The sequence below is a fragment of the Chroicocephalus ridibundus genome, chromosome 9, assembly GCF_963924245.1.
Source record: "Chroicocephalus ridibundus chromosome 9, bChrRid1.1, whole genome shotgun sequence".
Taxonomy (NCBI): domain Eukaryota; kingdom Metazoa; phylum Chordata; class Aves; order Charadriiformes; family Laridae; genus Chroicocephalus; species Chroicocephalus ridibundus.
Genome location: NC_086292.1, coordinates 30,275,943 through 30,288,875, shown reverse-complemented (window position 1 = coordinate 30,288,875; position 12,933 = coordinate 30,275,943). Strand labels below are relative to the sequence as shown.

The window sequence follows — 12,933 nt, the reverse complement described above, 5'->3', positions numbered from 1 at the left end:
GATCATCGAGTCCAACCATAAACACACACAAAAAAATCCCCCTACAATCTCTGTCACTAGAGCATGCAATCTCTGTCACTAGAGTGCTGTGCAGGTAGTAATGAATTAAAAGGCATAGCCTAATTTGAACTTACCACACTGATGAGCTGTGCCAGGGAAACCTGCAGTTCTATAGATACCAACTGGGATGAATTGACAGCTGGTCGAATCAACTTATTGTACCTGTCAGGACTCAGTAGGTGGTTCATTAGCTTTTCTTCAGCATCTGCTGCGGTGCTTCCTGTAAAACATCACATAACAGGATTATAGAAGGGAGACCGAGTGACATGATGTAGGGATCACAGAATTTCTGTGTATTCGATCATCTTCATGAAATAATGAGGGCTTTTGATTTTCTGAAGACTAGGCTTGTGTGAACAGAAGGATATAGTGCTTGCACCATGATCTGTTCTGCTGAAGTTGTCGGTCTTTCACAGAGCATACATCAAAGCAGGTAAATCAGAACCCTCTGAGTTTTTTCACAGTAAAATGTGAAGTTCAAATTGATAGATGCTTTTGGGAATACATTCAGAAATAGAAACTGGGAGAAAACCACCCTCCTAATAACAGGGGAAGACTGTTTCGACAATCCAAATGCAGGGAGTCTGGCTGTGACTTCTCTCTTTAGTGTTGTAGGAGACACAGTTGCAGGCACACGTACAAAGTGAAAGGCTCTGATCTGTGTAGGGAAAACCAGGGGATGAACTGCAGGAGTCATACGGGGTTTTTAATGATTGGGGGCTCTTTGCTAGCTAGTGATGTTTCTGTTTCAGAATTATTTTATTTGAAAACCTGAGGCAGTATGTAAGCCTTATTCCATGTGGAAACAAAACCTGATTTATGGACTAGCACAAATACTGTAAATCTTTGATGGACAAAGCTGGAGTTCAGTGACTGCAAAACATAATGTCTGCAGGATAGTATCAAACAAGCCTGAACATTCTCCATGGAGCAGAACGGCTTATGGCACAACCCCAGAGGTAACCGCATCTGTTCCCATGTGCTTGCATGTGCTTTTTAGAGCCATTCTAGTGGGCTTTTCAAACCACTATTGACCACATCCTAACACTGGTGACTAAGGTCTTGGTAACATCCTGCCAACAGAATTGACCCAGAGGGATCCTGCTGTATGTCAAGTAATTCTGTGTTGCGTTATACAGCTGACAGTGATGGACACAGGTGTTAATGAAAACAGATTCTAATCCAATTGATAGAATGATTCTTCCGTAGGAAAGGGCACCTAACTCAACCCTGGATATTGCAGAAATGAGGATAGTGTCCCTCCAGCATACTTGCTTCATTATTCCCCAGAGCAGTTGCACACAGTAAAAACCACTGGCCATGCAAGTATTTTAAATTTCTGGTACACCAACTTATTCTGTTTTTTTTATGTTGTAGCATATCCATGAGATCCAGAGAAAGGCAGACATCAAAAAGCCAGGATCACATAAGCAGCCAAAGTCTGTGTGTGTTTCGAGAATGTACCTCGTTTCTGTGTGAACTGGGCTGGAAGTTGCTAGGGGGAACAAGTCTCTCTTGAAACTTGGTACTGCTGAATTCCACTCAGAGTAAAAAAATACTATATGAACTTCTTGTTTCTGATCCAGTAAGAAAGTGGAGAGATGTAAAAGGAAACATCATTGAACAGATTTTTCACATCTAAGAACAGCTTTTAGTCAAGCTTTGGTGAAAGGTTGAGATGAACGCCAGGCTTGTTTTAATTCTTTTAAGACCAGCATATGCTGTGGCATTGGTAGCACAAATTTTGTCACATATACTTAACCGTAACATTGTTCTTTGGAATAGGCTTCTCAAATACTTCCCAAGCCATTTGGGAAAACAAATTTGGATGAATATATCTGTGTTTTTCAGGTCGGTTTGTTTTTTGATTCACACTTGCTTTGTACCTCCCTGCAAGTCATTATAAAAGCCCTAGTACCATGTGATATTTTAATATTACATTTATTCTCAATATAAACCTGCCTAATCAGAGGCTTATCAAGCTAGAGCTATGCAGATCCTTGCTAAGCTCCAGATTCTGGTTTTGTCTTGCGTACTGCCATCAAGATAGGGATAAATTTGATACTGTGAAGAAAATGGGGCCGCACTCTAGGAATGAATTGTTCTGTGTTTATAAGGGTAGGTGAGAAGCCTTGTGGTAGCTAGAGAGGACCTTGCTCAAAGTTATTTTAGTGTGTTGTTTTGTTTTTGTTGGTTTGTTGCTTTTTTTTAAACAAACATTCCTGCTGTTGCATATGTAAGTGACATAAGCAGATGGCTATAATTCAAATATAAATAAATTGTCATTTGGTTTGTTTCATACAGTGGTCACTGAATGCTGCTAGCAAAGACAGCGAATTCTTGTTTGAATAGTTAAATATGTTTTCACTGTGTTGCCATCTTTTTCTGTAAATATTCCAGCATATGGAGTATTTTCTAAACAGCGAGTAAAAAGTAGAAACTGCAGAATGTTTGCAGAAAGCTAATGCTGAATTTGTATTAATCCTATTCTGTGAAACCTGGTTTTAGCAATCATAGTCGTCTGGTCTGCAAATCAAACCATACTGTGGGGTCTGCATGTCTGATGAGAACTGCTCAGATTTCGGAGTACTCACTCTGTCAATAAACTTTATGCAGATGAATGCCAGGCCACAACTTAATTATAAAAAATGATTTGTTAAATAATGAATCCCTTTAAGAAATTATTATCTGTTCTTAGGGAAGGGGTTTCTGTAATGAGTAATTCTTTATAAAATAGCCTTCCCATCCCAACCTTTAAATAACTTAATCGTCAGAAATAAAGATCGAAGGGGCTACTTTCTCATCTCACTCAGATGCCTGTATCACATACCACTAGATGTCAGCAGTGCACTGCCCTAAAGGTTGCTAAAGCCAATCTCTGTAATTAACGTGTAAAAATGAGTGATTCTTGTATAATTTTTATAATCCATGTTCTATTACCAATCCACATATTAACCAGATGGCACCTAATGAGAACAAAATTACCAGGCATTCGGTTCATCTTAATGTGCATTTCATGATGTCAGTAGCCACGCATTTGAAACTCTTCTTTTTCCTCTCAGAATTGGAAGAAATGGAAGTGCACAGTTTCCCTCGCAAACTGGTTTTTTTTTTCCAAATAGCAGTAATCACCAGAAATGTTTTTTTTCCAAATAGCAGTAATCACCAGGGCAGACTGATGCTTTTAGACAAATGATTTTAACAAGAATGATGAAGCAGTCCTAATTTGGGGGTGGAGTATTTTCTCTATTACTAAAAGCAGTAATAGAGAAAACACACTGGAGTGGATCCTGAGCTAGGGAAATTGTTTTAGCTTCACTGAACACGCTATACATCTGCTCCATGACAAGGAGAGCAAATTGCCACATAACTTGCAGTACACATTCTGCAGTAAGTTTGCTTTCTCTGCGGGAGTATGACCACTTTAAAAAAAATTGCATCTGGATGCTTCCAATTTCACAGCGGAAGAAACAAAACCACAGACTTCATTCACTCCCCTGTGCAAACTTTCCAATTTACGTGGTCTAATTTAAATATATAAATTGAAATAACTAGTCATCCTGTGTTATGCTGTTTATTTTCAGTGTAATAACAAATATATTGGAGTGATTGCCACAGAACAGAATAAGGAGCAATGCTGACAAGTACAGGCAAGTGCACTGCTATCACTGTCTAAACTGCGAAATTTAACATAAGGCATGTTTCCTCCATTTCCTGACTCCACTTATTTTAACAAATGTTGAAATAGCATTTGTTTAGAAATAATATATTGTAGCATATATTGTCATTTTTGTTCTTTCCTCTCTCACAAATAACTTTGAGGACAATGGTGACACACCAAATTCCCATCTGTAATTAGTAAAGAGCAAGTGAGAAGCAGCAATAAGACAATCCCATTTTCTTCTCTGAATTACTTTGTGATGTTAGTTCTCAGCATACTTTTGAGTAAAAAGATTTATATAGCCTCTTAGAACAACGCATGCTAATTTGGAATGCTTATTATTCCAATGGAAGTACGGGTGAATTGACTGTATGTTAAAGACACCACAATTAATGCAAATAAAAAGGAAATACTAATGGGTTTAAAAGTGTGTAATCTAAGAATCTAAAGTAGGCCCTCACTTCTCATTTGTTATAAAGCAGATGTTTTCTAAAGTTGCCTTTCAGTGATTGAAGAAACAAAACAACTGTGGGATGAATAGGTAATCATGGGAAAGATATGATTTTTGTCTCAGTTCAATTTCTGCCAGTTTCACTCTGAACACTTCAGGGGAGTCTCTCCGTGGGAAGAAGCTCCCGTGGTAAATGCACTATTTCATGCTGCTATCGGGCTGCATGTGTTGGCTAAAACGTATGCAAGAAATCCTGGTGGATTAAAGAAAATGTTCTTAATGTATGTTTGCCTTTTTTTTTAGCATATATTTACATATTTTGACTTAATTTAAACTATTTACATTCTAATCAAACAAATAGGAAGCATGAACTTTGCAAAATATATGAACTTGAGCCAACAGTTGTAGAGGGATGGTATCTGTCTTATTTATGGTTCATCTCATGGTTCGTTTTTTTATTATTTCAGTCAGCACAATACCTGCTTTCCCCATCACAGATTATGCTGGGAACATCTAAAGGGATATTATTTAGCAATTATCATTGTCATCTCCTACTGTTCTGTCATTTTATGTCCAATTCACTGTCTGTCCATATCCATCGTAGTCGATTTGCTGATACCAAACAAGCCAGAAACAACACTAAAACAGTCAATTTCATGCATCCTCTTAAAGTCTACAACCTACGAAGGTGATAGTTACAAATCTGAGAGCTTATATCACAGTCCTACCTCCTAGCCCCGAAAGCTATCGCTGTTCTGCAAACTGTATCTGAAAGAAAAGATCACTTACCGTTAAAATAAAAGGAGCCCACTACAAAGAGAAAGAGGGTGTACGTATTCCTCATGGCAATAACAAGAAGAGGTGGATTACTGTTCTTCAATTAAGACAGCTGGCAGTAGGATCTGTTGTCAGGGATGCACAAGGAAGAGATGTAAAGGCAAACCTGAATCTTGGAGGTATTAAATGCCTGGAAAGAGACAGACAGTAGGACCTGGCAGAAGCATTCTGCAAAGTGGAGTTTTCGTGAGCATAGTGGTCCCTCCCCCTTTGCAGCTGTTTAAAGAGCTTTGTGAAGAGGAAAAGCACATAAGAAGAGGGAATGTAATGTGATAATGTTGAATAAGAGGAAATGAAAGAGCAAGCTAAGGAACATGATCTGCAAAACACAACTGCTTAATTCTTCCTTCTAGATAACATTTAGAAGGCTTTCTGGTTACTAAGTGCAATGGGTGGGAATAGCTGTGTGGGCAGAGCTGGGTATAACTTTGTGCCGTAAGACTTGTTAGTGCAAGACATGTCAATAAATTACAGCCCTAGCAGAGGGTCATTTTCTGTGTCAAGAGAAAAAGTTGATTGCCTACTGGTAATTCTTTTCCACTCCAAGGCCCACACATGTGATCTCTCTAAACTAGAACTCCAAAAGGCTTTTTGGGAGCAGCAGGGAGGAACAGAGAATTTGTTGTCGTTAGCATTTGACAGGATTTTTAAAAGACAGCTAAAGCAGCCTGTTGAGAAATAGCAATAGCTATAGAGACACTCCAGAGGAGCATTAGAGAAATTCTATGGAAGTCATCTTTTACAGCTGAAGGGTTCAGCAGAGTGTAGAGTATCATGTGTTTTGGGACTTGCCATGGGAAGATTTCTGTAGAAGGAAGGGGAAAGAACATCTTACATGCCCTTTGCAAGCACTGTAGGAGAGGCTGAAGTGCCTGGATAGTAAAAAAAGGTGCTAATCTTCTAAATACTGTTTTATCTCCATATTGAGGTTCTTCTCTGCTTCAGCTGGCCACAGTATGCAGTTCTGCTCTTGTCCCATCTCCCAACAGCTGATGCTGTTGTCGGGGATGGAGGCATTCCTGATTTACCAGCATAACATACCAGACTTCTGCATCTAGCACAGCTGCTACCTGACTAGGGTTATTTGGAGAAGGTCACCTGCTGCTGTTTTTAGGCAAGTTGTCAGTTGAACAACTTGTGTTAGCATTGAACAACTCATTGCCTTCTCCCTAAATGTTTTAGCTGCCTTTTTTTTACTAAATAGGCCAGCATGTTATAACTTTGTTGTCTTTAAAGGAGCTGCCATCAGAGGTAGCCCAGTATGTAAAGACTGTACTCAAATTTTTGGTAATTGCACTATCTACAATCTATGTAACTCCTCTAAACAGACTATTTATTATTTTTGACTCATTTCTTTAGGGTAGGAGGATGGATTCAGTGAAGCAAATGGAAGAGCACTCACTGCATGGACTTCTACTTGGATATAACAAGCTTTTGCAAGTCATCTTTGATGAGGTGGCTTGTGCTGTTGCCTTCCCTTACTCTGAAAACTCAAGGTGTGTCAACTATACCATATCCTCCACTGAGAATTCCCAGTAGTTCTTTAAAAAGCTCACAGCCTTCCACCATGAGGAACATTCTCACCTTTCTTCACCTGCAATCTCAAACAATTTCCTTTAATATACATTTAATATAACACCCTCAGTTATAATATCTCAGGGTTTATAGTGGTTTTAACTTTAAAAAATATAAAATTTGATCTCTTATAACTACTGAACTTTTATACATATACATGTGATCACTTGGTTTAGAGGTGGATTTATTGCATCTCGACGCTATGCAAACATCTCAGATGATAAGTTCTGTGGACTATGTAGGAATTGATGGTTGATTATTTTTGTACACTCAAAATTTTTTTACAGCACACGGTTGCCTTATTGTTAGCCATACCAACATAAATGTGCTGGTTTTGTTGCTTATCTTAATGATTAGGTCCAGCCTGGTATCAGAGATCCCTTGTGTGTGTGTGCACTTTCATCACTTCCTTTTCTCTCGTATTTGCTGTTAGCTGGAATTAATTTAAATTGTGGTTGTTTAGCCTGGAGAAGAGAAGGCTCAGGGGAGATTGAAGTGTGGCCTTTCAATTCTTGAAGGAGCCTTATAAGAAAGATGGGAACAGACTTTTAATAGGGCCTGTAGTGATATGACAAGAGATAATGGTTTTAAACTCAAAGAGGGTAGATTCAGACTAGATATGAGGAAGAAATTTTTTACAATGAGGGCGGTGAAACAGTGGCACAAGTTGCCCAGAGAGGTGGTGGATGCCCCATCCCTGAAGACATTCAAGGTCAGGTTGGATGGGGCTCTGAGCAACCTGACCTAGTTGAAGATGTCCCTGCGCATTGCAGGGGTGTTGGACTAGTTTACCTTTAAAGGTCCCTTCCAACCCAAACCATTCTATGATTGTAAATGGGAGTTAGAATTCTTACCTGAAAATAGTGTGGGAACGGAGGGGGAAGAGAATGGTTTCAGTGAGACATGCAGGAGAACAGTCATTGTAGAGACATCTACTTGGATGTAAAAAGCCAGTGCAATCCTAGTGAGTACATGTGAAGAGACTAACTGCATGAAAATATAACATTATTTCTCTGCTTTCCTCCAGCGTTTAATTAAAAGCATGTAGAAACGGAGCCTTCCCACAAAAAATTACCCTCTCATAATAGTCGCAAACCCTAGGAGGTGTCCCCCAAGCAAAGTGTTTATCCTGAGCCCTCCAATTCTTGCTTCTCACTACAGTTTGCTTGGCTTGTACCTCATCAGAGGCTTGTACTGTCAGAGACCTTGCTGCACTCTTGAGCCTGTGAGCAATGTTGTCTTTCATAAAGTACGGGGAGTTGCTCTCATGGAGCTGTGCCTTCAGTTACTAAGGGTATGTTTGAGCAAAGTACCAGTCTGCTGGGGAAGAAAAACTGCATCTGTTCTCTGTTTTTACTTTCTGATATCTGACCTATTTCTCCTCAAAGGCAAATCTTCCATCTGCCAAGTGCTTTTGCAGCGGTTACAGGAGTAACAGATGTACAGACCCTGAAGTCACTGTGCTTGTACCATCTACGCTGCTTGACGCTTGACAGTTGAGCAGCAGCTCAAAGCATAACAAAACAGATTGGGATTGCTTCACCAAAGCAGTGGGCCATCACAGAGCCAAAGGGTCAGAGGTCGTTCACTGATTGCACTGTTTTTGCTGCTGAAGCTGAGGTGGACAGAGAGAATTGCCACAGGTGGTTTTCTTCTCTCTGGCCATATTCCTTCCGTTGACATTCACTTGCTCTTGTTCCTTCTGACAGATCACTGAAGTCCTTCATCACTTGTTCTATGCAATTGTTTTCCCCGCAGCAATGCTGCAGGATTCCATTTGTTCATTAAGCTGAGATCCTGAAATGGAAAGTCTTTTTGGTAAACATTAGCATATGTGATACTCTGGATTTGCATGTTAATGCACAGTGCAAGCACGGGAATAGCATGGCAGGGAGCCATCCGCTGAACAGGCTGGGGGTTTATTCCTGGTGCTGTAATGCTTTGCATGCCTTAGGGTATTAGAGCTCCTAGGTGCATGATGAGTGCTAGATGTCCAAGCACCCAGGAAAACTGGCAGTCCTCTTTTGTGGGTTTATCGTGGTGATTTCAAGCTGCCACTTGCGTTAGGAAAGAACCAGTCAGAAATGCTGGAGCTTCCAAATTGGAAGCAGCCTGGGGTGCAGCTGGCCTCCTTAATGGTACAGGTATAGGGAGATTGCTGCAAAAATAAATGCTTCCAGGTGGAAATCCACAAGTAGTTTCCAGTAGTTGTGAGCTCATGGCTAAACTGAATCAATAAGGGACTTCAGATCAGCTTGTTAAATACTGGCCTTACAGAACACATAGGACTGACTTACCGTTGCCACTTTCTGGTTGAAAATTGCTGCAGAAAATGTCAACTCATGGCAACTTTTGTTTTCTAGCACCTTATGTCTGAGGGAACCTGCCAAGGTCCTGCCTGGCTCATCTCATCAGCAGCAAGGCATACTTTGCTCTCTGATCGGTTGAAAAATAGAACTTCTTACAAGTAACTTCTGCAAATATCCAACGTGGCCCTCTGCAGGTAAAATCACAGTTTTCCCTACTCACCACTGTCCAAATGAGCTCATCAGGAGAGCGGTGCTGGAGCTAACATTCTGCATTACTGGAGATTTTTTCCCTTACAAGTGCACTTACAGTCCCATTAGAGTTGTGTGATACCAAAATCACGCTGGATTGGTACCTCAGCCATTCTGGTGCTAATGTTTTTGTGTTAAGTTGTACGGCTGCAGCATCATTTAGCAGTGCTGTAGTGTGTCCTGATTTAAAGTCTGCAAGGCAAAACAAAACTGTGGCACTGTGCTTCCAGTAACTGTCAGCTGGATGAGCATAGCTAGGTCCTCATACAAAACAACAGTGGGTAGAAATCAGTGGGAAGTGCAGAGATATATGGAAAATTTGGATTGTTGTAATCTAAAGCCTTGGAATTTAGTAAGCTTTTCTGGCTTCATAGATGCTTTATCATGGAGAACTAGTTTTCATCCATAACACTCCTTCAAGGTTTCAAACGATGATATTATGTTTGTGTCATCACATTAGAATCTGCTCCAAACCCACAAAATGTTCCAGAGAATTGCCACTAATAGCACCGTGACAATGGTAATAACACAAATGATGCACACAAATGACTCAGTAGCAATGGATGTGATTCCAGCTTTCATTGTCAAAATATGAATGATTATGGATCAATGAAAAGCCACATTTCTGCTCTGGAATATGACTGATGTCAGACAAAGTCACTCCTGGAAAAACAATGCTTTCCTTTTCTGGTTAATTTTTGAAAGTTGTCACCATATGCTTTTGTGAGCTAGCAGGTGGGTTATGTTTGTAGAGTATTTAAGGCAGTAGTATTAAAGCCACTAACACTCACTGATTATTGTCAACATCCTTAACGTCCAAAGTGCGTAAGTGTAACAAGTGCAGAGAGTTCTCGAAAGCACTGCAGGAGCAGCAGCTGAGGGTGGTTATGCTATTCTGGAGTGATGCTTTTATTTTTATCAGTCTCTCTCACTTCCTCTTACACACTTCGAAATTTGTTGCAGGGTAACCTGTTAACTGCCCAATATATGACTGGAAAACAGTCACATATTCTTTGAAAACATTGTAAATGGACCTGTAGCCATTTTTGCGATGCCTGCATTTTGTATGAAATTAATCAAAAGGGGCTAAATGTGGGCATGTTTAAGAACACGTTTTCGCCAATACCAGTGTGTTCCTATATGCAGTGTAAGTATTTTTGTATGCTCTTACTTTTTGAAGTAAAAAGTCTAAATGTAAATTCCAGGATTAGGAAGCTCTATTTCTTATGTTTATCTACCTTGCTACATTATTCTGACTCAGAAACTGTGCTTCCTTGCCTGCCACATCACTCTGATTGTTGCCCAGTTTCCAGTTTTCCTGTAATGGCAGAGTGTGTTACATCCCTTGGTAAAGGTCCAGTCATAAGTTTTAGTATTTACAATATGTTTTCTAGATTCAGTAGAATTGTCCCTTTTAATCCTAATCACTTTATTCTGCTTTATCAAACTGAACCTCAGCGTCAATTAGTAAGGATTTATTTCCAGCCTTTTCAGTATTTACACCTTTCTACTGAAACATCTGGAATGTCCTATAGCAAAATCCTACAGCAGATAACTGCTTACTATGGGTGCCAAAAATTACAAATTTCACATTCCTGTGAAATAAAACATAACTATCCCAAGAGTAAAGACAGTAGAGTAAGCAGCCTGTGCTAAGGCAAATACACATTCAACTATGCTGATTGAAATTTTAATACCATTTACTGCTGCTGTGTTTTCTGCAGTAATTGGTAAGCTATTGAGAAAAGCTTTACTGTCTACTAAAAGTAGATGCTATGAATAAATCACACATGATGTTTTCGAGCTGTGTGTGGAATGTAATGTTTCAGGGCCAGACCTGCAGGTCTTGCTCAGACTGTGGTGTGATGTGAGGTTTATCTGTGAGGTTGGCAGATTTTGTACCCGACAGAGTTGTATTAGAGGGATCACTATTTTTGGCAGTAAGATGTTTTTTCTTCTCAAGATGCCTCTATATACTGCAGGGTGCTAATAGCAATAGATAAGTTCCTGGTGCATACCTGGTCATCTGGAAAACCCAGAAATGCGGTGGTGCAGAGCACATGTCACTGCAAAATTGTGAATTTTACGTGATTTCTAACCATCACTCTTCTTCACTGAGGCAGACCTGCACACTGCTACCTCCTTCCTTGCTTTCACTGTGTTGGGCCCATGCCAGAATAGTAATGGCTATTTTGTACATTGGGGCTTTTAGGATGATGCAGTGGCATTTGTGGGTTATTCTTCTGTTATTGAGATCACTTGCGTGACAGAAGAAAAAACAAACCCACAACTGTTTGTGGCAGAGTCCAAAGGTTTCTCTGTCACACTTGTGATGGAGGAAATCAGGAAGTCTGTATCTGCACGTCCCTTCAAATGGAGGAGTAGGAGAATGAATGACAATTGTACTGTTTGAGATTGACCTTTCTATTTGGAACTGCTGCATTTCAAAATGAGCAAATTTGAAAAGTGCAGAAGAAGAGAAGGCTTTAGGATACAAGACTGAGAGCCAAAAGACATGGGCTTTGTTCTCAACTCTACCATGAATCTCCAGGGTTGTGTTTAGATAAGTACCGTCCCTACTCAGTGCTCCAGTTTCCCCAGGTGTAAAGCAAAGATAAGGATTTGCAAAGAATTAACTAATGTTTGTAAAGGACTTGGATGGCAAGGGATGAAAAAGAATCATGAAAACACAAGGAAGCCCTGTGTTACTGTGGCTTTCACAATTACGCTTCTACTACCAAAGAGGCTTTTGCTTGTTCTTTATCGAGCAAATGGAATGGATATTGGTTTTGTCTGTCCATGAAACTAACCTGGAAGTACTGCTTCATCAGGACTAATAATCATTAACGTCCTTTTAACTTCACAATCCTTTTTTTTTTTTTTCTTCTCCTTAAAGACAAAGATCCAGATGTGGCTAGGGTGATGAATACATCTTAACCAATAACCTGCATCATCACTACCTCAAAGTGAGGATTGTTAAAATCACATTAAGGGTTGGCAGAAACCTGTTAAGGAGTTGGGGACTGGCCGGACTTCCAACTTCTAGTTTTCAAGCTTCTGTAATTTGAAAGTACCCAGACTCTCAGTGCAGCGCAGGAGGTTGCTACTGAGATTCCTTTTTATTTTAATTGCTTTGAAGGGACATAAAGGAAAGTAAAATCCAGTTTCGGGCCTAACAAAGTTTTGCTGGAGGTTGACTTTGTTATGGCTGCTGTCAGTGAGGGCTGGATCCCTGTTTGGAGTCAGTGTTAGCCCAGCAGAAAGATTGGTCTTATGGCTCTCCCATAAGACCCTCCTGTACAGAACTCTTTGGGTTCCTGTAACCTTCTGGTGGTTACACAGAGCAGTGAGAACACATATGAAGTCTACATAGGCTTACATAAGAGAGCAGAAATGGCTGCTGTTTTTGCTTCCTAGTAGATGCTGAAACTGTGAAAGTGCAGACAGTGGGCTGGGTCTGAGAAGAATCAAATGGGCAACCCCAGAACAGTTGTCTGCAGAAGCATGGAAATTCAAAGTAGAAGCTCTTTGGTCCTATTTTTGGTGGAACAGAGCTGAATGCTTACTGTGATTTAAATGTCAGAGGCCCTGACAAAACTGGTTTTTGCTTTGAAAGTATTTGACGTATAAGATGGATGTATTTGACCTCTCTGAACTCTTTAAAAATTTATCATGTTAAATGAAAAGAAATGCAGCCAGGACAGATGTACAGGGAATGTGGTTCTGTAAATAAGGGAGTTCAATAAGCATAAAATCTTCAATATGAGTGACTTCCCTCAAGGTCACTTAAA

At 40.0% G+C, this 12,933-nt stretch overlaps 1 protein-coding gene across 1 annotated transcript in view; it reads right to left on the bottom strand.

Annotated features, from left to right (window-relative positions):
- Nucleotides 1-5,191, bottom strand: part of CHRNB4 (cholinergic receptor nicotinic beta 4 subunit) — a 13,337-nt gene extending 8,146 nt beyond the window's left edge. The window contains exons 1-2 of the mRNA XM_063347202.1: nucleotides 4,962-5,191; nucleotides 135-280 (exon numbers count right to left, since the gene is read on the bottom strand). Coding sequence (XP_063203272.1) covers nucleotides 135-280; nucleotides 4,962-5,016 — 201 coding nt within the window. The 5' untranslated portion in view covers nucleotides 5,017-5,191. The remainder of the gene's footprint in view (nucleotides 1-134; nucleotides 281-4,961) is intronic.
- Between the last annotated feature and the right edge of the window lie 7,742 nt (nucleotides 5,192-12,933).